Below are 23,494 nucleotides of genomic sequence, written 5' to 3'. Positions count from 1 at the left end.
GGACAGCAGGTGAACGTCTGAGCAATGCACACAGACAACCTCTGCTGCTACCCGGGACTTCTATGACTGAGCACCGGAAGGTCATGTCATGCCCGTGCTTCATCATAGAAGCCCTGGCAGAAGTGCCGGCAGCAGCGGATGTGGTCTGAAAGCATTGCGCAGATATTCACCTGCTGCCAGAGAGGAGGATCCGGGTCCCCTGCAGCGCTGCAGGGGATTTGAATCTAAGTCTCATAGTCAGACCTCTAAATGAGGTCTGATTAGAAGACCACCTCAAATATAAGACGAGGGATGTTTATGTTTATGCATATGCTCTGAAAAACCTCATGTCATAAACGAGCAAATACGGTATATATAATATATAACATTACTGTATATGGTTTCAAAAATCATGGAATAAATAAAAGGAATGCTTCAGCTATAACATATATCTTATTTTGTGGAATTTAAGAAGGGTTTTTTCATAGTAAATACTCTGACACACACACACCCCCACCCCACTCTGTTGCCCTACTACAACGTTTATAGCCGTGTAACCCCGCCCATTTGATGCTCATTTCATGATCCTCCACCAATCAGGGGGCTGCTCGCCGTGTCGTAGCCGTTCGCTAGTTTTCCTGCGGCCGCTGGGGTTAGCGGGCCTGTTGGTGTCGCGGCGTGTCCGGGGAGTTTATTTCATTGAGCGGCCGTCCGGCTAGTCCCCGGCAGCATGCTGTCCCTGCGGCGAGCCCTGTACTCTGTGCGGTTCCATGTCGGGACAGTCGCACCGCAGCGCGCAGTCAGCACCGGCTGGTCTCCGGTGGGGGCCGCTTTCAATGTCAAGCAGCAGCGGAGGCTGGACGTGTTTAGCAAGAACTCGGTGAGAGCGCCCGGGGCACCGAAGTGCGCGTGACTAGGCTTCCGGCCATCTGCTCTCCGGTGCATACTTACCACGTCTCCCTCTTTAAGAGGGACAGTCCCACTTTTTGTCCCTGTTCTAGGAGCTCGGCGTGTGCGCTGGGTGTGAATGTATCGGAGTAATGTGTGTGTAGAAACGACAGCAAATGTGCTTGGGAGGCCGGTTATGTAACTGTTTTTAGTGTCACGTAAGTGCTGGCAACCCCCAGTCACACCGATAAGCACCCCCTAAAACAGAAGTGCCCCTCAGTCACCATCTAACATATTGGTATACCTGCCTGTGAGGGGTCATCAGGGTGACCTGCTGGGGTTAATTCATTGACCCCAATAACATTGCAAGGGTTATATGTAAGTGGGGAACAGCCACCCAGCATAAGTGGTACGAGTTAATACATCGAGGGAGTTAAAACCTGCATGGCATACGTCTGAGTCTCTGCATCAGGAGAAATGGGCAGGTCTGATCTGTCAGATTCTATGTATATATATATATAATGTGTGTGTCTTTAGACTTTGGGTGTTTTACCTCATGGCACATACAGTAACACACGTTAACTCTCACACACAGTAACATACGCTGCGTGAGAGTTAGTGTGTGTGTAAGTATGTTACGGTGCATGAGAGTGTGCGTGTAAGTATGTTACTGTGCATGAATGTGCGTGTAAGTATGTTACTGTGCATGAATGTGCGTGTAAGTATGTTACTGTGCATGAGAGTGTGCGTGTAAGTATGTTACTGTGCATGAGAGTGTGCGTGTAAGTATGTTACTGTGCATGAGAGTGTGCGTGTAAGTATGTTACTGTGCATGAGAGTGTGCGTGTAAGTATGTTACTGTGCATGAGAGTGTGCGTGTAAGTATGTTACTGTGCATGAGAGTGTGCGTGTAAGTATGTTACTGTGCATGAATGTGCGTGTAAGTATGTTACTGTGCATGAATGTGCGTGTAAGTATGTTACTGTGCATGAGAGTTAGTGTGTAAGTATGTTATGGTGCGTGATTTAGTGTGTGTAAGTATATTACGGTGCCTGATTTAGTGTGTAAGTATGTTATGGTGCGTGATTTAGTGTGTGTAAGTATGTTACGGTGCGTGATTTAGTGTGTGTAAGTATGTTACGGTGCCTGATTTAGTGTGTAAGTATGTTACGGTGCGTGATTTAGTGTGTAAGTATGTTACGGTGCGTGATTTAGTGTGTGTAAGTATGTTATGGTGCGTTACACACACGAAATCTCACGCACAGTAACATACTTTAACACACTAACACTCGCACACAGGAACATACACACTTTTTTTTTTGGACCTCTGCTTTTGTTGAATCAGGAGAGGGAAGTCACCCTATGGTGACGGGTCCTCTGCTCCTCGCGCGCTGCTTATCTTTGAGTATGGGGGAAGTGATGTCACGTCCTCATGCTCAGTCTCGCGCAGCATGCTGGGACTGGAATACCCAGCTGGGGGGGGTTGTCCTGTTTGGCGATGGGGCCTCCGGTATGCCAAAAGTACAGGTGTCTTGCCGCCGTGCATTGTACTTTTTGTACGATTAACCCTGTGTTCCCCATGTCCTGCAAATCCAATGCGCCAAGCAGTTTTATTTGTTGCCATGGCAACCTGCTGCATTGGATTTGGTAACATGCAGAATAACGTCTTTTAATTGTATTTTGTTACACATGCTAAAGTAGCTACGGTGAATGGCTTAACGATTGTAATAACTCGTGTGCTGTGACTTTATAATAAAAATGTGCAATAAGGAACCTGCAGATAGCAGTCACCTTTACCCTCTTACTGCTCCTTCTGCCGTGTATTAACGGACTTTGCTCTGTTTGATGTTCTTTAATGGATGCCTCTGCAGCTGGGATTTCATTGATGTTTAATTTAAAATGCAGAGTATTATTTATCAAAAAAGAAACGTCTGATTTATCCCTAGTTAAAGTTGTTGTTGGACTCGCTCTACTAAACTTGACATTTTTGTAGCCAAAATGCACCATTAGAAACAATATTCCAAGTACTGTTGAAAAGTCCCCATAAAACTTTAATTTTATTTATATTTTGTCTTTATTATTGTGTTATGCACATCATTTAGCTATGATGTAACAGGTGAGCCGTGACTGAGTATTTGTTAATGGGACACTCCAGCCATCATCTGCATCTTAACGGACCCCTGCAAATGAATGGACGGGTTAATGTCTCTTTCCCAGCCCTCCGGCTCCTTGCTTACCGCTGTGCAGTATAGTATGCTTCGGCACTGGCTCGCACAACAGTTCCCGGGGGTCTTACAGACTCCCCGCATGCATGCGCAGAAAGCACTCCAATTCACTTCAGCTGCCAGTGATTGGCTGCTTAACAAACCAAAATCAGCAAAATCCTTTCTTCTGGATACACAGCTGTCCCCTGCTCGCTGTGCTTTGTTTTTCGCCCTTTTTTTATAGTAATTATTGTTTTATTTATTAGTAACAATTTCCGCAGCTCCTCTTACATTCAAGGGGTCCGATAGACAAAGACAAGCCGGGCATTAGGCAGCGCTTACATGACTGGATCCTCTCTGTGTGCCTTTTAAAGGTGTTTTGGACTGGATAGTCCTCTATACTGTTGGTCTAATACTGGATCCCTTGGGGGGCTTCTCCTGTGGCTGAATGTGACCTGCGCCCCCCTGTCTTATCCGGTTACTAGACGGCGGTATTAAGTGTGATACTGTTGCGTCTGTGACATATAACGCAGCTGTGTTTGCTTGTTGCAGATAATCTGTAAGTCTGATCGGTTGCTGATAGCGCATCGTATTTCTCACACGGTTTACTATATGTGTTGCAGGGTCTTTTTGGCGTTCCTGAGTTAAGTACCCCGGAGGGATTTCAGGTAGTTCAGGATAATGCCCTGAAGAATACAGAATCCTTGGTGGAGAAAGTATGTTCCACGCCGCCTGGTGCCGACACCGTCAGATTATTCGATCGCCTGTCTGATGAGCTCTGCAAGGTGGCTGACCTGGTGAGAACCTTTTAATGGGTTATTTATGTGCCTCGTGTGAGCTGCAAGATGGGTGTTTATACATTTTAGTAGATGTGACTTTATGACACAAAATAGTACCTGGAATCAATTGTGTTATTTACGTAGATTCCGTCTTTAAAGGGACACTCCGGCAATCATATGCACGTTAATGCATGTTATAGTTGAGATACCCTTTTTCATGGTGCCCCCCTTGAAAAATGCATTGGGGGATTCTGCAGAATCCTGATAAAGATAAATGTATATATATAATTTGCTGGAGTGTCCCTGTAAAGATGCATTCAACATACACCCTAACTCCTTTTAGATTGTAAGCTCACTTTTTTATTAAGTCATATTGTATACTGTCTTGTCTACCCATTGTACATTGCTGCAAAATATTGCACTATATCAAACAAAAAAATAATAATGTTTAGTGTAAAAAAAACCCAAAACACAAAAAAAAACCCAACAACAGAAATAGTATCTGTCATTAAATCCCAGTATATTGCATTGTGTTAATACTTTAACATGCACATGTGTAGGGGACCTCTTGGTCCCATCTGATGTATATAATATAATTATCTTGGTGTTGTGAAGAGGATCTAATGTGTGTTAATGATGTAACACATTGCAATATGTTGAGATATAATGATAATAATACTATTTCTACTGTTTGTTACACTATGAGGATAATTTAAAGAGGTGATTTGCATAGTCACATGATCGGCGTGTGTATATATTTGCTGGAGCACATTAATGGCTTGATAAAGTTCTCTGAGGACCCCGAATGTCACCTGGTTCCACTTGCTTTGTTGAGAAAGCCCCTTCAAGTACCAAAGATTACATTTTGTGAAGTTTAAAACTTTCCGTCTCCTTTTTTTGTGTCCGCAGGCTGATTTTGTGAAAGCTGCCCATCCGGACTCTTCGTTCAGAGAGGCTGCTGAAGAAGCGTGTAGAAACATAGGTACCATGGTGGAGAAGTATGTTGTCACTGTATTTTTAAAGCTCTAGAATGAATGAATGAATGCATACAGGCTCCACAATAAAACCTAATATGTGGCTTTGCTTGTTCTTATGAAAAAAGCTATTTTATTTTCTTATATAAACAAACAAAAATAATCTGTCTAGGTTTCTTTGCTTATTATTTCCTCTAAAAGGTTAATCATATAAGAACAACACAATCCTTAAAATTACTTTTTTTTTTTTTTATTTTCTTATTGCGACTTAACCTTTCAACTTGTCTGTCTATATATGTCTATTATCCGTGTCTATATATGGAACAAACATTCCTTGAATAAAATTACGAGTGGGCCGGAATCTTTACTTATTAGATAATTATCTCTGTGCAACGTATTTAAGAGTACGCTGAAGGTTTTTCTCTAATATAATATAGCGTGATAACAGAGGATGTATATCAACCCCTTCAAGGGTACAACAGAGATAGATAATTCACTTTTACAAATCCTCACAAATGTTCCCAAAAGGAACATGTGATTTATGTGTATATTAATGTATAGCGCTACAGGTTTGTTTGTAAATGTGTAAAACGTACCTCCATTTATGATAAACTTCCATTACATTTAATTCATTTGTGTAATTTTTTCAGGTTAAACACAAATGTTGAATTGTGTCAAAGTTTAAGGAATCTTTTAGACAACAAATCTGTTCTGGACAGTTTAGACCCAGAAACCAGGTACTTTTTATTATTTATCTTAATATTAACATGGCTGTTTGTAGACTTGATCAGTGCATGCATTGAGACTGCTTTGTGTTTCTGTATACTGGACAGTAGGAAATCATACACCGATCAGCCATAGCATTATGACCACCTGCCTAATATTGTGTAGGTCCCCCTATTGCCACCAAAACAGCCCTGACCCGTCGAGGCATGGACTCCACTAGACCTCTGAAGCTGTGCTGTGGTATCCGGCACCAAGACGTTAGCAGCAGGTCCTCTAAGTCCTGTAAGTTGCGAGGTGCGGCCTCCATGGATGCTTCCTGGTGATGCATGTTCTCCAGGTAATCAACGCACCCGGCTATACACGTGATGTAAAAGAAACCGTGATTCATCACATCAGGCCACCTTCCATTGCTCATTGGTCCAGTTCTTATGCTTAGGTGCCCATTGTAGGTGCTTTCAGCAGTGGTCAGAACGGGCATCTTGCAGCTACAGAGCTCCATACGCAACAAACTGCGATGCACTGTGTGATCTGACACCTTTCTATCAGAACCAGCATTAAACTTTTTCAGCAATTTGAGTTACAGTAACTCGTCTGTAGAATTTGACCTCACAGACCAGCCTTCGCCCCAACCCACGTGCATCAATGATTCTTGGCCGCTCCATGAGCCTGTCGCCGGTTCACCGCTTTTCTTTCCTTGGTCCACTTTTGATAGTTACTGACTACTGCAGACCGGGAATGCCGCACAAGAGCCGTAGTTTTGGAGATGCTCTGACCCAGTCATCCAGCCATCAAAATCGCTCAGATCCTTACAATCGTCTGTTTTTCCTACTTCTAACGCATCAACTTTAAGGACGAAATGTTCAGTTGCCGCCTAATATATCCGACCCACTGACAGGTGCCATGATAACAAGATTATCAGTGTTATTCACTTCACCTGTCAGTGCTAATAATGTTATGGATGATCGGTGTAAATACAACCTGGCACTTTTTTTCTTCGTTCCTGGTTTTATTGCATATATTTGTACATCGGTATGAATTTGCCCTTTTTCATCGCTGTTCACTTTAGACAAAACATTAATTGTGCACAAAAAAACTGTAGCAGACCTTTTACTTGTACTGAAGGTTTGCGCACATAAATAAAAATCTTTTAAGAATCTCTTTCCGTTTCCATGACGCGCTGTATGAAGTGTTGGGGTGACCGTCCGCTTCCCCTCGGCAGGGCGTCTGCATTGCAGTCCTGCTTTTTATGAATCTCTGGTGGTTTATTTCATTCTTTTCTTACTTGAATGGGCTGCCGCCTGACCATTTACAGATATAGAGTATAGACATCCCAATCTCTTTATTATTTTACTAGCTACAGGTGGTTTAGCCCTCATCTAGTTATACAATTCATTATTTATACTTCCCAGCAGACCTTTTAACTTTTTTTTTTAACTGCCGGCATCTATTTATTTTCAGTATTGCACAAACTAACTATTTTAGGGGAATATATTATTAAACTTTAAGTTTTATACTTTTGTTAGGACTCCAATGGGTGTTTGTACTCTTCAGAGTATAAGAAGCAGCACCTTTTCAATGCATTATGATATGTACTTTAATGCATACAATAATTTCATCTTTAAATTACCAGTGTTTTTTCCCAGTAGAGTGCATGAAAGGATTTATCGGAATCAGGCGTTATGCCCCAGCTCCTTGCTTTGCAATGCGCATACATGCTATAACCCCCCCTCCCCCAATCAATGGGGTTGTATTCCTGCCAGTAACTGACTTCTTAAAGCATTAAAGGTACATTTGCCCTGTGGAAAGTATAGTGTTAATATTAACATATTTACTAAATACCTTCTTCATCGGTGGGGGAATATGGAAAATTATACTAGCCCTGTAACTTTTAAATGTGAATAAATGAAGTCATTTAAGGGCAGAATGGTGATCTATCACTTATTTTCCTCTATAATATCCGAAGACGAGTAGCGGAGCTGTTTTTGATGGACTTTGAGATCAGCGGCATCCACCTTGATAAGGATAAGGTAAGCTCTTCTAAACGGTGCGTGCCGCGCTAATGTTAGTCTCTAATTTGTGAGGAGGAGCTGATTCATATGTTGAGGTGTATTTTATATTCTCTGCTTATTTTATAGGAATACTATGTTGGTTTGAATTCATCCTGGGGTTTGTAATAAGTGAATTGACTTAAATCTAATATTTGTGAGTTACACTCATAGAAATGTTTAGACCTTATGGCTAAGTATAAAGGCTATCCATCAAAATGGGTAACGTCATTCCGAGGGACAGTGTGTGTCATTTATTTGAACTGGAGTAGGTTGGAAGACTTTATTTAACATATCGTCTTGAGATGCGTTGAAGCTGCTCAACCTTTCACCACAAGATGGCAGCAAACACTTGAAATGAGCAGCACTCTATTTAGTTTGGGCTGATTAGGACAAGAGGAGAGAAGGTGCTTGGGAGTTATTACTTTGGAATTAAAGTTAGGCAGGCATCAGCGATGTATCCTGGCCTAGGCTCGGACCTAGGACAGCAGTCCCCCTGCTGCAAAACTGGGGGCAGATCAGTCCTCCAAGTGTCCAGCTCCTCAATAGACCGGTTATAGGGGAAATGTTTGATCTCCCCAACTGGCCCATTTACACTATGGAGCACGGCACTGACACAGAGAGAATTCTTACAAAGATGACTCTCTGGCTTTACAAAGCAATATCTAGTAATACTCCATTTTTAACCCCGTTCAAGCCCACACTCAGTATTTAAACTAAGCAATCTCTTTTTATCCTTCCGGTATAGCGTCATAAAGCAGTGAACCTCAATGTTGAAATCTCTGATTTAAGCAGTGACTTTCTAATGGGATCAAACCTCCCCAATAGAATTGACAGTCAGATAATCCCTGAACATATCCGCTCTCAGTTTGCTTGGGATGGAAAATACATACAAATCAGTGGTTTACACCCAGATTCACCAGATGATTTGGTAAGTAATGCTTAATCAGGTGGCTCATTTCTTCTTGCAGGAGGTGGCACTATTACCAGTATTCATTAATGTGAATATATACAGACACACAAAACAATTATTTAACCTTTTGTGCGATAAATCTTTAAACTCTTCCTAATACTGTAAACTAATTCCCTATTTCGTAACACCACACAAGAATTATTCGCATCCAAAAAAAACCCCCACCTGTCTGCAGGACACTAAGGACAAGTTAATTTTAATATACAAAGATTTTATTTTCTAATAAATATTAGAATGTAATGTTTGAGTTATTCATTTTGGCATAATTTTTTTCACCCTTTTTTGTTGCACCTTATTTCTTTTATGAAAACTTTTAACATACCGATCTGTAACACGTTCGTGTCTTAAGGTACGAGAGGCGGCTTACAAGATATTTCTTTATCCAAATGCCAGACAGCTGAAATGCTTGGAGGAACTACTTGCTAGCAGAAATCATTTAGCCCAACTCGTGGGATACCCCACATTTGCGCACAGGGCATTATTGGGGACCATGGCAAAAACACCAGGTAATGTAGACTTTCATGTTTTCCTAATTTTCAACATGTTTTCATTTTTCTCTATTGTTGTGCCACGTTCTACGTACTTATCGACAGCAGAAGTGCCGCAGACAGCCTATTTCTTCCGCTATATGCTCTGTAAACGACAGTGTCTGTAATTCATAGAATTGGGATAATCTGGGTGTCAGAGTATCTAATGTACTTAGAAAGAACAAGCTTTGGCACGCCAGTAGCAGCGATCTACAACTGATATCGTGTCAACAGCTGAATGAACATAATGGATGTTCTTGTGTTTATAACACCAAGTCCTTTCACACCATGGAACTTCTATGCTATTGACATACGATAACGATTGCTTTGATATTAATCTTTTTTCTGTGTTGTCTCTCTTTTAACTGTTACAGAGAATGTGATGATGTTCCTTGAAAATTTATCCAGCAAATTACGCGAACGGTGAGTGATATTTAAAACTGCATTTAAAACCTTTACCGTATGTCTTTGAGCCGCGCTCAGGAAATTTAGGCTGATGGGAGGTAATAGGGAAAGCGTTTTATGCCAAACTACGGCTAAATCACTCAGTTGCTAGGATTTTAAAGCTGCAAATGTACCACTTACCCTTCTTTTAAGATAACATTGCGTGTAAGTGTTCAGCAATCATTTAGTTAAAGGCAGAGAAAAATGAGTGAGGATGTTTATAGGTCAAGAAGAAAGGAAAACTGATAAATGGGATCATTAATTGTCAAAGGCAGCTGACATCCAGAAATCTGCTACTTTTTTAAGTTATCAATCAGAAGCAGACATTTCCATTAAGTTGATGGCTTTATTGCAACATTGTAACCGCTCTTTTTTACAGTACCCTCAAAGACTTTGAAATGATGGCCGCGATGAAGACAAAGCTGAATCCGATAAATCCAGTAAGATAAATCTCAATGCATGCCTGTTATATGGAACTGATGTGGACAAAGCTTTTTCAGCCTCATCGCAGCCTCATGCTTCTCACTCTTCTCACAAGCTGCAACATGAATAATAATAAAAAAGAAAAATAGTGTTATTCCCTAAAATACAGAAAATAAACAAAGTGAGTGGATTGATGTCATTGTGACATCACTGACATTAATAACATGTTCAAGAGGTCCCTAAGAGGACCTTTAACCACACTGCACTGATAACAGTGCAATAAAAAAATAAAAAAAATTATAAACAATAATAAAAAAGAAAAAACCCTTACATCCCATTGCCCTAACACAACATCTAAAAGGTATAACCCCCTCCCCCCCGTTCACAACCCCCGAACCCGTTAAGCCATAAGTATAAATAAATACTACCCTATAGGGTACTATATGTAAGGGATGGATATGGCCCTCTAGAAAGAAAAAACTAAGGATGTAAGGTATCTCTGTAATCAGGAGATGCAGCGAAACAATTTTGGCCGGGTTTCTCTGCCGTAACACATAACCTGTGCAAAAAAATCTATGCAACACAGACGTGTTGGTGGAAAAAAGCACAGAAAATAATTTCTGCGGCCAACTTTGACAGTGATTGGTGGCCAAATAGCTGCATGTAGAATGCCCAAATACCCCTGATACGATAGTCTGGGCTGGTTGCTTTGCAGAAATGTATACTTGTGTGGGTATTTTCGGTTTATTTGTTTAAAATTAGAGTTGCAATCCCATCATACCTAATGTAAAAATTCTACGAATAATGTACACCTTATAGTATGTTCCCTATAAGTCCTGGGAAATTCTATATAAATTAAGTATTTCTGAAATCAGGACACCTGAATTGATAGATTTGGAGGGGATTTTCCATCACTTTATCTAATTTCGTATATCAAACGAAAGCCCTTTCTCTACTTGAAAAAACAATATATACTTTACATGGGTACACTGTTTGCAGGAAAGGGGAATAATCGTTGAAAAAAATGTCCAAATTGTTCTGGGACTTGAGGCATCAAAAACCCGGGGACTGAAGGGGTTAAAATTGTATTTATTCTTGTTTGTCAGGATTTGATGCCTTGGGATCCTCCATTCTATGGTGGTGTTTCACGAGCAGAGAAGTAAGTGCCTTTTTTCAGTACGCTATGTACATGCTGCTGTCAAAAACAATAGGTTTCTTATCACTATAATAAATCTAAGGTGAGTAAGCAGTCCATTGCCCCCCCCCAAAAAAAAATTTGCTTCTATGTTCTCTACAAATATACACTATATGAACAAAAGTAAATGCGCATGCCTCCTAAATCCTGAGTTCAGCCGCAACCATTGCTAACATGTGTATAAAAGGAAGCCCATAGGCAGCCATCTCTATGGACACACATTGTCAGTAGAGGGGATCGTACGGAAGAGCTCCATGACTTTAAATGTGGCACTGCTACTTTGGCCAGAAGTCAGTTTGTGAAACTTTTGCCCTGCTAGATCTGTCCCACCTGACCATAAGTGTTATAGTTATGAAGTGAAAACGTCTAGGACTAGCAACAGCTCAGCCACGAAGCGGTAGACCACCTGGACTCGCAGAGTGGGGCAGCTGAAGCACGCAGAGCATAGAAATCACCTGTCCTCTGTAGCATCTCTCACTACAGATCCAAACAAGCACTTTGCGTCAGTAGCTTCATGAGATGGATTTATATGGCTGAGCAACTGCACATAAGCTGAACATTAATAAGCACAATGCCAAGCGTCGGCTAGAGTGGTGTAAAGCACAACACCGCTGGACTCAGAAGCAGTGAAAACGTGCTCTCTGGAGTGATGAGTTATGCTTCACCGTCTGGAAGTCTGAAAAATGAATCTGGGTTTGGCAGAGTATGGGTCCCTAAGTTCCAGTAAAGGGTAAAGACATGGTTGGATGAGTTTGGTGTAGAAGAACTTGATCGGCCCACACAGAGCCCTGACCTCAACCCCATCGATCACCTTTGGGATGAACTGGAATGAAGATTGCGAGCTGGGCCTTCTCATCCAACATCAGTGCCTGACCTCACAAATGCTCTACTGGATAAATGGGCAAAAAATCCCACAGAAATACTCTAACATCGTGTGGAAAGCCTTCCCAGAAGAGTGAAAGCCGTCATAGCTCCAAAGGCAACCTACTTCACACTGTCTATGTATTTAGATTACAATGTTATAAAAGTCCCTGTTGGTGTAATGGTCAAGTCTCCCAATACTTTTGTTCATATAGTGAAGGCTGTCCCCGGTCCTTTACATACATGTCAGCACAGCGTTTTATCCAATTACAACAGGAGAGGGATGCTTGTGTAACTTCACACCTTTTTTAATGCGGGCCCAATAAAAGCTATTGACTTCAACTAAACCCTCCATCTTCTCATGGGCTAAAAACGCTGGCTTCATCGTTCTTATGCATACTGTATTGTGATAGGATCGCTACGTATTTGAATATATGTTTAATGAACAGCAATAACACGTAAGTTTAAAAAAAATCAGATTAGGGAGCCATTCAGTAGTTTCACTAGTGCTGGTTTTGGGGGCTTTTTTGTTTGTAAGTGATACAAAATTTGGCAATATTCACTTCTCACACAGCAGAGGGCGCTCAAGTGCAGAGGATTAAAGCAGTGCGTGTGTGTGTATGAATGTGTGTGTGTTCATCAAGATGCCCTTGATGTTAAAATTGAGTATTCCTTACCTCGGAAACAACACTTGCTACATTTCAGGTTCCAAGAGTGTATAACGGGAGGTGACATAATAAACCCCACCACTAATGTTTTACTCACCGGACTATCTTATATGTGTTTTTGTTTTCCACATTCTAGTTATAAAACAGTTAAAACGTTTAGGTACAACTTTTCTTTTTTTATAGTGATTTTACCTGTGTACAGATGTTATATTAATGTATATAGTACCCTATATACAGTGTTTATAGATGTGCTTTTTTTAGTTGCTCGCAGTAGTTGCGCAGTTTGGAACCTAAATATATTTTGAAAGGCGGCATTGATAGGAGAGTTTACAGGACGTTTTGGTCTCACGTCTCCTGCTTCGCTTTTCTTTTATGAATAAGGCCATATTGTGGAGCTTTGGGCTCTGGAGCAGTTATACACGGAAGGCCAATTCTCTTGGTTTCCTTTCTTTATCAAGCTCTTTTTGCCTCCTTTCTCTGCTTTCTGCTTGTTGCTGTCTTTCTTTCAATTCTATTCTTTCCCCCTCTGGCAATTTATTTTTACCTATGTCTGTTTTGCACCTCCCTTGCTGATATCTTTTTGTATCTTTCCCTTTTTTCTCTTTCCAACTTGTTTTTTCTTCCCCACACCCATATACACCCATACTGTATACACAAATACGAATACACACACATAACACACATGCACGCATACACGTATACGTACACACACAGAACTTACTGCATCGTCCGCTTCCCTCCTGTATGTTTCCTCTGACTGAGTGGCGAAGTGATCAGGTCACGCGATGTGCAGCAATCATCTTCCCTCACCGCACGCCTACGATTAATGTCCTTCCCGGACACACGGTGTCAGTGATGGAGGAGGATTGCTGCGCGGAGTGGGACCCGAACGGATGACAGCTTTGTGCGACAGGTAAGTACCTCTCTTATGGAGCGGTCAAAATGTCCAGGCCCGGATTATGAAGGGCCAGCAGTGGCAAGGTTCTCCAGCAAGAAGCCCTGCATAAGTAAGTCAGTTGTTAGGTGCATAAATCTCAGTGATTTAACTATACATTATACTGGGCAAGCCAAGCTCTTCCTGCAGCAGAAGCTCCCTGGAGTGGATCTTCATAATGTATAGTGACGCCAAGGAGTTAAAACCACAAGTCTTCCTTTAGTGAATAAACAAGGACTTCTTTACATGGTGCAGGCCATGCAGAGAACGTCTGCTTCTGCCACATCTGGGTGAAAGATGCATAATCCACTCGGCCGGGTTATAGATGGGAGCTTCCCGGGATCACGCTGGGATCTAATGAACAGTCTAGAATACTCTGTCTGGTATATAGCACATGTTTTTATCTATTGGCTTTATTTCTATATTAAATGGAAAAAGGTCCACAACACACACTTTGCAAAAAAAAACCCCAGAGGCTGGAGATGAATCATTTACTGAAAAACACAGTAACGCGATTGATAAACGGCCTGCAGCTCTGCTTATTTTCCATGTCGTTTTTAGCTTTAAGCCTCTAATCCCGTAAGTGCATGTTTGACAAGACGTGGAGGCAGACCGTCATTCAGGGCCGCCGATACGAGTGCCATCTGAAAGATACAGTAATTGCCGGCCTCAAGGTCACTGACAGCAAAATCTAACTATTATACGGATTCCGGTAAAAGTGCTCTCGATTGCTCTGTGAATAATGCGCGTTCTGTTTTCTGTCATATATAGGATGTCATGGAAGGTGAAATTATTGTAATTAACGCATAAGAAAAGCTCTCCTTCCCCATTGTTCCATTTGTAAGCTTTTTCGGTGTGAGATGATCTGATTTTTACTTCTTCACTTCTGTGCCTTGTATGAACGGCTGTGTATGCATTGCTTCGTAACGCAAAGGGATTCATTTTACAGTCTTACTTCATGCACCCCGACACTGAGTTACTTGTAACACATAGATATAGATATATATAATATATATATTATATCTGAGATAAGGGAAAGAGGTTGGCAATGCACCAAAGTTCTGTTGACTCCCTGGAAAAAAGAAGTCTGGATATAAAATGTGGCGAGTGATATGGAACAGGGAGCCTGATTTTCTTGAGGAATGCTCATTACAGGGCCTGACAAACTTGTGTAGGAGTTAGAAGCCAGACAGACAAATCTGCAAGCCAGCGTGATGTATTTAGGAAGTAGGAAGAGGTACTGTCACCTCTGTGTAAATATTACGTTAAATATATGTAATGGTGTTTATAGGTTCACTTTTATTATTAGAAACCACCTTATATGTTTACCATTCTTAGGCATTATATGATTATTTTTCCTCCCCATTAACTTATCTCTGCCTTGGAGAGAAGGTGCATGGCGTTTATGGTGTTACAGTATGGCATTAGCATGAGTGTGTATGTCGGCATATAGTGTGTTAGCGTGTGGTGTTATCATGTGTGTACACTAGTGTAGAATGTTAGTGTGTGTAAGAATAATGGTTAAACATACAAGCTTGAGTCTTTATGGTGTAACATACCCCTTGTCATGAAGGGGTTAACTGCAGTGCCGTACAAACCGATGCAGCACTGAAGAATGGTGTGTCTTATGTTTTATTGTCCCAGCAATCATCCTTTAACTGCAGACCAGGGGGTAATAATATGAACATAAAAATATGATTGGTGAAGAAAAAAAAGATGGCTCCTAAATTTTTTGCCTGGCTCCTAGGATCCAAAGCAGATTTGTCGACCCCTATTAGACGGTCCCTTTAATAACCAGCGTTCTGTAGAGTATGTTAATGTGGCAGACGTTTGCTTGACCTTTTCTGTGATTTCAGAGCTTTTTCCCCATTCACAATAAGAGAGAGGGGGCAAACTGAAATATTTTCCTGGCAGTGGCTGAAACGAACAAGCTCGGAAAGTAGCGCAGATGTCAAACATCTTGTGTTTATAGTCTGCCAAGTACAGAAGCCTGGACCAGACTATCGCTCTAATTGTTATGACAGTCGGGGCCGAGATCTCTGTAGCTCGCTCTGAAAGTTGGCCTTCACGTGGCTAGTACACATGGGGCAGATTAAAAGGGTGTGTGTATTAAGTCTTGTATATGTTTTATCTGAACTTTTACGTTAGAAGCTTCACAGGGTGGATTTAATACAAACCACTTTGTGATTTATTTTGTATGTGCTGCTGAGACATCCAAAATGTTTAGCCAAGAAGAGATTTTAAATTACATTTCAAAAGGGGTATAATTTAAAAGGCTTTTGAACCATGGCCAATTATTCATTGATTTAAAGGGCCAGACTTTATATACCTGTGTGTGTGTGTGTATATATGTATGTATATATATGTGTGTGTATGTATGTATATATATATAATTTTTTTTTATATATATATATTTATATATATATATATATATATATAATAAATTATAAATGATGTTTCTCATGCAAGATTTAATTATAAAAGCGTTCAGCGGAATACATGGAACTTTTTCTTTTCTCTGCAGGTATAATATAGAGCCCAGTTTGTACTCTCCATTTTTCTCTCTTGGTGCCTGCATGGAAGGATTAAACACCCTTTTTAACCAAATTCTTGGCATCTCCTTGTATTCTGAAGAACCAGAGAAGGGGGAGGTTTGGCACGAAGATGTCCGAAAGCTGGTCAGTGGTCTGTTTTGGGGGGTTTTCTTTCATTATATATTTTATTTCACTTAACTTACGTTGATAAAGATGTAATATGAGGTATATGTACAAAAAGTGATTCTAGTTTAAATTGTAAAGAGGTCTTATCGCCATAGCAGCCGATAGCCAACCATGCCTGCTGATTGAATGATTCCTTTTGTTTTAGTGATAAAGACCACCGGTCATATATATCCAGTGTGAGTGTTTTTTGGGGGGGAGTAGATAAGTTCGTAATTTATCTCCCAAACCTACCTTAAGTTTGTAGTCAAGCTGATAACACAATAGTTGCTCCAAAATTGAGAGATTTCAATCAACGCAGCATGTAGAGATAGTTGGCTGTGTCCAGGTGGGAGCATTACTAAAACATTAATCCCTATGAGCACCACGTGGCGTTATAATAGTGTTCTTCATGTGCAAATTTGGTTATTTCACTAAATAAAGTTTGAGTATTTCTTCCATCGGCAGGCCGTGGTTCATGAAGAAGAAGGCTTGCTGGGATACATTTACTGTGACTTCTTCCACAGGCCAGAAAAGCCTCCTCAGGTACAAATGTTGGACTATTGTCTTTATGTTGATTTGTAGTGAGGGTCATTGGCCTGGAGGTCTCAAATGGGGGAGAACTTAGAGAGAACTGTTTTAGAGTCCAATTTTTGGGTGTTAAGAAAACAGACTGGATGAGTCTCTGAACAGTTAGGTTCATAAGTAAGAGAATCTGACACGACTAAAGTTCAAAAGAATAGGTCTATCTCCTTTACATATCAGTGAAGTCGGGGCCGGCCCAAGACATAATGCCGCCTGCTTGCTGATCGCACTGTGATCATCCCAGACAGATCAGGAGGTGGAGAGGAAGAAAAATAGTTTCTCCTTCTTCCAAAATGTAAACATTTTTTTAAAATAAATTAAGAGAAAAAATTAAATATGAATAAAATATAAATATAACTGATATGGAGCCCAGTGATGCCGCCATGACATCACTGTCATCAAGAAATGTATGAGAGGTTCCCCAAAGGGAAAATAATAAAATAAAAAATATATTTTGTTCCAGAAGAAAGAAACAAAGAAAGAAATCACTACCCCCAAAACCCTTAGGCCAATAGTATTACAAAATATGTAATAAAGAGTAATATGCAAAGCATGGACGTGGCCTCCTGAACTTAAAAACATGTGTATGTGGGGTATGACTGTAAACGGGAGATGTTGCTGAACATAAATTGGGTCATTGTCATTTGTGAAAATGTGAGCAAGATTGGCAAAAAACATATTATACTATTTTAGTATAGTTTTTTTTATTAACACTAATGAATGTTATGTTTTATGTATTTATATGATCTCAAATCATGTATAATTTGTGCGGGTTCATCAAATATGGAAAAGGGGAATCAATGTTTTATATGGTAAACATATGGTAAAAACAACAAAAAACATTTTGGTCCTAAGCTTATAAAAATAACCCGGTCATGAAAGGGTTAATATCAAAGTAAAATTCCTTTTTGTATTCTTAGTTATAGGGGAATGGCGGTTATTTTGTCTTTACTCTCATTTTTTTTTTCTTCAAAACTATAAGACATAATGTAACTGTATTCCTTTAACACTTCAGGTGCTGGTTCTAAAAACCTTTCCCTTTGGTAATGTTATACTTTGCCCCTCACAGGACTGCCACTTCACAATACGAGGCGGGCGGCTGAAGGAGAACGGAGAATACCAGCTGCCTGTTGTTGTTCTTATGCTGAATTTTCCACGTTCAACCAAGAGTTCTCCGACACTTCTGACTCCGGGTATGATGGAAAACCTGTTCCATGAAATGGGCCATGCCATGCATTCCATGCTTGGACGGACACGCTATCAACACGTCACTGGTAAGGCTTAATTCTTGTCATGTTAATTAAACAAGGTGGAGTTGTGTGCGTAGCGTTGTCCCGCATCTTTTTTTTGTTAATGTGTAACATGTCTACTTTTGCGGTTCCGCTGGCTGGAGAGGAGACCTACAGAAGTTTCCAGTCTATAAAGGTCTTTTGGCAGTCACGCGTTCAGAAACTGGTCGATCTGTTCTCTTGTGTACGATTTATAGTAACAAATAGGAAAAGTAGCTAGAATAGGTTAAACACCCATGTCACTTATCATAGGAAAACAGCAAATCCAAAGTGTTTACCTACTTAGCGTGGGATATGGCTGTGGATGCCAGTTTGCCTCAGGGTATAATTTGAAGCTGTCATAAAGTAAATGCTTTTGGGTGTATTCTTTTAAATGGCAGCTTACGTCATTGATGTAGGCGATTTAAATGCCGGGTTTATCTCGCTAATTTAGAAACCTTGCACAAATACACTAGTTTTCATTCTGTCATTCTCATGTGATCCATGCATTTAGAAATGTGTTCACTCAACACGCGGTTTGCGGAAGAGGTGAGTATTACAGCTCGCTGACTTCACAATGTATTATGAAGGGCCGACACCATTGAGCTTCTCAAAGCTCGGTTTGGCCATGCGTAATGTTACGTTAAAGGTGCTGTTCCACTTTGAATAAACGTTAACGGTACTCTCTCCTGTGCTGCAGCTTTGTAATTTTATTTTTTCCTATGAATGTTTAATCACTTTTAACCCCTTAAGGACAATGGGCGGTCTCGAAACCCTTTGAAAACAATGCATTTTGAGCCCGTACATGTACAGGCTTTGTCATTAAGGGGTTAAGAAACCTAAACAACCTATTTGTGCCTGCGCCTCACCAGATGACAAGTGCACCCAGTTGTTTTTTTTTAACCCCCGTACATGTACGGGCTCAAAATGCATTGTTTTTAATGGGTTTAAGGACCGCCCATTGTCCTTAAGGGGTTAATTAAAACCGACAATTCAGCAGTACTTACAATTGTGTTTAGAATGCCATGTTTAGTCTAAATGCAATCCAAAGTGTGTTAGGTCCAGGCGTTCTTAAGTTGTTGGAGTTCAACAGTTAGACTTCTGGTTTTTTTTTAACTCCTCCCCCAGCTGCCTCTATGAAAGCAGGGAGCATACCTCAGTATGCTTCTTGCACATGCTCCTAGAGGTTTCATTCTAGTTCGAGGGAGCAGGGCTCCCACTGAAATCGATAGGCACATGCTATCCGAACACTGATGTTTTGCTGACATACCTGTGCTATGCTGCTGCGTGATTGATGTAAATGAGGGTGCTACTTGGCATGTACAGTAAAGGGGAGGACTTAGATGAGACAGAAGTGTAATTCTGGCTCCAGTCGCTAAATAATGCATGCCCCAATTTGCATGGCCTAAAATATATTGGAGTCCACGCAAAATAGATTAACTAAAATATAACCTTGGGAACTGTTTCTTTAACTGGTCTGCAAACTCCTGGTTTAGTGGAGAATGTTCCCGGAGTTTAAGCGCTAAATACTAAACCAATTATTACAAATAAAACGTAATTATTTGAAAATTCTTCAGGATCATCACCGGTCCCCTCCGTGGCATTGACTACTTTCTTTTGGTGGGGTCATTGTAAGGGGTAACTTATTGCTAGGTTGTGTTCAATAATTTCCAACTGGCTTGCTTGTAAAAGAATTAGTTGAGCAGCTTCTACCATCTCCTGCCGCTAAACTCTGAATAGGAAACCAAAGAAAACAACACAAGCTATATATAAACAATTAGGATTATACTTGTTTCAAAAGGTTCTGTAAGCGACTAGTGCATGTAAATGAATTCAGCATCCTATAAGATCTTAAAACAACCAGATATCGTCAGAACAGAACATTTGTGGTCTAATCCCAACAATTCAGTTTACAAACAAAATCTGAATGAGTTAGAGATTTTACCCCTGGAGGGGAACCAAAGGCCTGGACAGGAGGAGTGCCAAAACCTTATAAAACATTACAGGGAATGCTGTCTCTGGAACCAGAACCAAATGTGTATTCACAAAGTACAGATGGATTTCAATGACTTTGATTATGTTGCTAGAATGAGGATGCTATTTTTCAAACAGATGAAGTTACTCTTTATGTGATTACACATTTTGTTCTTTAGAGTAACATCATTAAAAATAAAAGAGGGAGGGTTGACATCTTTAACTTGTTGTGGACACTATTCATGTATTTTTGTGGTGCTTATTGTATGAAAGCCCTATCTTTCCAGTATAACAGTTATAATGTCTGACATTAGCTGAGATTTAGGATATATTAAAAGGTTGTTATACGAATACACTTTTTATCTGTAGTCTCTTTCCCATCCTGATTTACAGGGACCAGATGTGCCACCGATTTTGCCGAAGTCCCCTCCATCCTTATGGAGTATTTTGCCAGTGATTATCGTGTCGTGAACCAGTTTGCACGGCATTACCAGACTGGACAGGTAAAAAGGAATAAATGACACCCCCGCTATTGCAGATGAGTAACTGGTATATCGCTTGACTTGTGACTATATTGGTGGTGCTATACGTGCTCTTGTACCATCCCTCATGCTGATCTATACATCTGTGCCGTAGGCTACCGATAAGGTGTATAGAATATACCCTCTAAAATACTAAAGACAGTACATTTTGTAAAACACATGCATGTCCGTTACCCTAGAAGAAGGGTCACTTTGGTGACATCCCTTAGATGTAATTTACTGAGGTATTTGGACAGTTCAAGTCCAAGTCCGATCTTTTCATGTTCTTAAATGAAGTAATTGTTCTAGACGTGTTGGCCAAATGTTTAATGTAGTGTAATCTGATTCAAATCCTGCCAAGAACAGCATAGTCCAAAGATTGAAGATGAAAAAAACAGGGCTTTTTTCATACCAAAGACAATGGCCAACTGTGCTTCCAAATCCTTCCCTGAAATTGGATCTGATGTCATGCACAAGAGAGGAGCGGGCGAACATGTGCGGTTAGATTAATGTGCTCCCTATCTCTGTCTAACAGAGGTATAAATGGACCATGCGTTCTATCCTATCATTAATAGAATTTGATGAAAAGCATACGGTTTAAAATACGTAAGCGTTCTTATGAAATGTCAGCTGTCTGACATAAAACGAATGAACTAATAAAAGATGTGCGGAATGACAAAGAACATGAGAATGAATAAGAATGAAGTTTTAAAGAGTTTTTAGAAAAGAGGTGCGACTCCAACCTTTATCCCAAGGACTTTACTGCACTGAGGGTAAATGCGCTATATTTCCAAAATGTTTTATATGTATAGATTTCATAGTACTAGCAGCAGCAATACCCATCCCTCCAATAGGAAATGGAATACTTATGTAACTAATAGTAACAATGCGTTTTCATATTGCTTTTAGCCTCTGTCTAAACCAATGGTGTCCAGACTGTGTGAGTCTAAAAAAGTCGGGGCAGCCTCTGACATGCAACTTCAGGTAAATGTCACGATGGACTTGGTCGGTAAACTGGGTTTACTGATGACAAAAGCAGCTATATACTTCTAAATAGAGCAATTTTAATGAATGTTAAAGTAGCACATGCTGCCTTAACTACTTATATCTTTGTGCAGGTATTTTACTCAATCCTGGATCAGATTTACCACGGAAAACATCCCCTCGAAGGATCAACAACCGATATTTTAAAGGAAACCCAAGAAAAGTATTATGGTTTACCATATGTTCCTCAAACAGTGAGTATTGTACCCGTAACACTTTTTAGGAGGCGCCTACACATCCAATGAAACTGATTGAATTGTAAAAGAAGCAAATATAATATTTTCCATTTTTACTTTTGTACATTTATATTAAATAAGTACTCCCAGACTTTGATGTAAGATGTGCAGTACTTGGCTCCGGCCCTTTCAGCTTCATGACATCTCAGCCAGTCCAGCTGGCTAGTATCGTGCGGGTCCCGGCAAGGTTCTGGATTGAGAAGCTAGGAGGGATGCATTTTTTTTTGAACGCACAAGCATGTACTCACCCGACGTAGACCCGTTGGTACTGCCTGCCAGGAGACTGCGAATGTAATTAACATAATGTTTACTTTACTGTCTCTAAAAACAAGCATTACTGCCCATTAAGTTGCAGTGATTTTGGAAAGCATATGTCTAAACTAACTAATCTGGACATTTACTTAATAGGAGATCACAGAAAAGTAATGTTATGACTTGCAAATAATATCCTTTTAAATTTACAACTACACGGATTCACACACTGGAATGTTCTGTTCCCACGTTAGCTGTTCTTTGTGGTTGTGTAAAAAGCCTATAATTCATTGTGTATTTATTTATATAAATTTCTCCGTTATTGTTTCCGTCCCACTCTAAACAAACTTTGTTTAAAAAAAAAAGCAAAAAACACTGCCTATGGAGAATGGAATTTATTTCACACTTTGTGGTGGAATAATGGAAAAGTTCTGCGGGCTGCTGCTGTAATGGTGTTCATATGTTTAATTCTGCCGTCCCTGTATCGTTGGGCATTATTGAAGGAAGAAGCACTGGATGAAGTACAGCGGTATATGCGATGCGATGGTTCTGATAACGAGTATATCCAATGAGCTGTGAACCATCATTTTACCAACATAGGAGGTGGAAGTGCTGGTTGCTTGTCGGACGTTATCAGGTCCTGCACTGTTTAGGGGTTTATTCAATAGCGGGGGGGGGGGGGTTGCAGGAGAATGAAAAGCTTGGGCTCCCAGATATCACAGTGGATTATTGGGGTAACCTCACGTCACCAGCTGCGAGGCCTGCATTGTAAAGCACAGCGGAGTTCCAACTCCCCAGAAAACTCCAGCTGCTGCAGGACTACATCTCCCATAATGCTGAGGAATATGGGAGATGTAGTCCTGCAGCAGCTGGAGGGCCACAGGTTGGACACCCCTGTGCTATTATATGCCAGAGCACCGTGTCCCATAGCTAATGATTTTATGTTGTCATAACTGCCCAACCTCTGTTGATGACGCGTTGTTGTTTCTTGTTACATGTTTTGGTTTGTTTGGCTGTGTTCTATTACTACCCCAAATAGTAGCGAGAAATCAAATCCCTCTTTCAAGCTACAAGGCAAGTAGTAACAGTACAGTAACATATGGCTCATGTCTGAAATCACATAAGTGGTTAATTGGACGTTGAATTCCTTTCCTCTTTGCCCAAACTAAATAAGTTCTAAATATTTATGTTACCTGCCATACTAAATGTATTGATGACATTCTAAGGAAAACATTGGCGTGTTGTGAATTGGACCTTTAATCTTTTGGTTTACTCTCTTAGCAAAATGTAAATTGTCT

General features: G+C 40.5%; 1 protein-coding gene across 1 annotated transcript in view; it reads left to right on the top strand.

The window, feature by feature from the left end:
* Positions 1 to 709: 709 nt before the first annotated feature.
* The window catches only part of LOC149288957 (mitochondrial intermediate peptidase-like), a 40,071-nt gene continuing 17,286 nt past the window's right edge, over positions 710 to 23,494 (top strand). The window contains exons 1-16 of the mRNA XM_089491208.1: positions 710 to 859; positions 3,695 to 3,868; positions 4,760 to 4,848; positions 5,475 to 5,561; positions 7,514 to 7,577; positions 8,344 to 8,526; positions 8,918 to 9,074; positions 9,470 to 9,518; positions 9,919 to 9,979; positions 11,069 to 11,121; positions 16,145 to 16,298; positions 16,785 to 16,862; positions 17,971 to 18,175; positions 20,537 to 20,646; positions 21,574 to 21,648; positions 21,783 to 21,902. Coding sequence (XP_089347334.1) covers positions 710 to 859; positions 3,695 to 3,868; positions 4,760 to 4,848; positions 5,475 to 5,561; positions 7,514 to 7,577; positions 8,344 to 8,526; positions 8,918 to 9,074; positions 9,470 to 9,518; positions 9,919 to 9,979; positions 11,069 to 11,121; positions 16,145 to 16,298; positions 16,785 to 16,862; positions 17,971 to 18,175; positions 20,537 to 20,646; positions 21,574 to 21,648; positions 21,783 to 21,902 — 1,809 coding nt within the window. The remainder of the gene's footprint in view (positions 860 to 3,694; positions 3,869 to 4,759; positions 4,849 to 5,474; positions 5,562 to 7,513; positions 7,578 to 8,343; positions 8,527 to 8,917; positions 9,075 to 9,469; positions 9,519 to 9,918; positions 9,980 to 11,068; positions 11,122 to 16,144; positions 16,299 to 16,784; positions 16,863 to 17,970; positions 18,176 to 20,536; positions 20,647 to 21,573; positions 21,649 to 21,782; positions 21,903 to 23,494) is intronic.

This window comes from Sceloporus occidentalis, unplaced genomic scaffold, assembly GCF_023333645.1.
Source record: "Sceloporus occidentalis isolate IW3139 unplaced genomic scaffold, rSceOcc1.0.p SCAF_49, whole genome shotgun sequence".
Taxonomy (NCBI): Eukaryota; Metazoa; Chordata; class Lepidosauria; order Squamata; family Phrynosomatidae; genus Sceloporus; species Sceloporus occidentalis.
The sequence above is the reverse complement of the archived record's forward strand: the minus strand, read 5'-3'. Positions and strand labels throughout refer to the sequence as shown.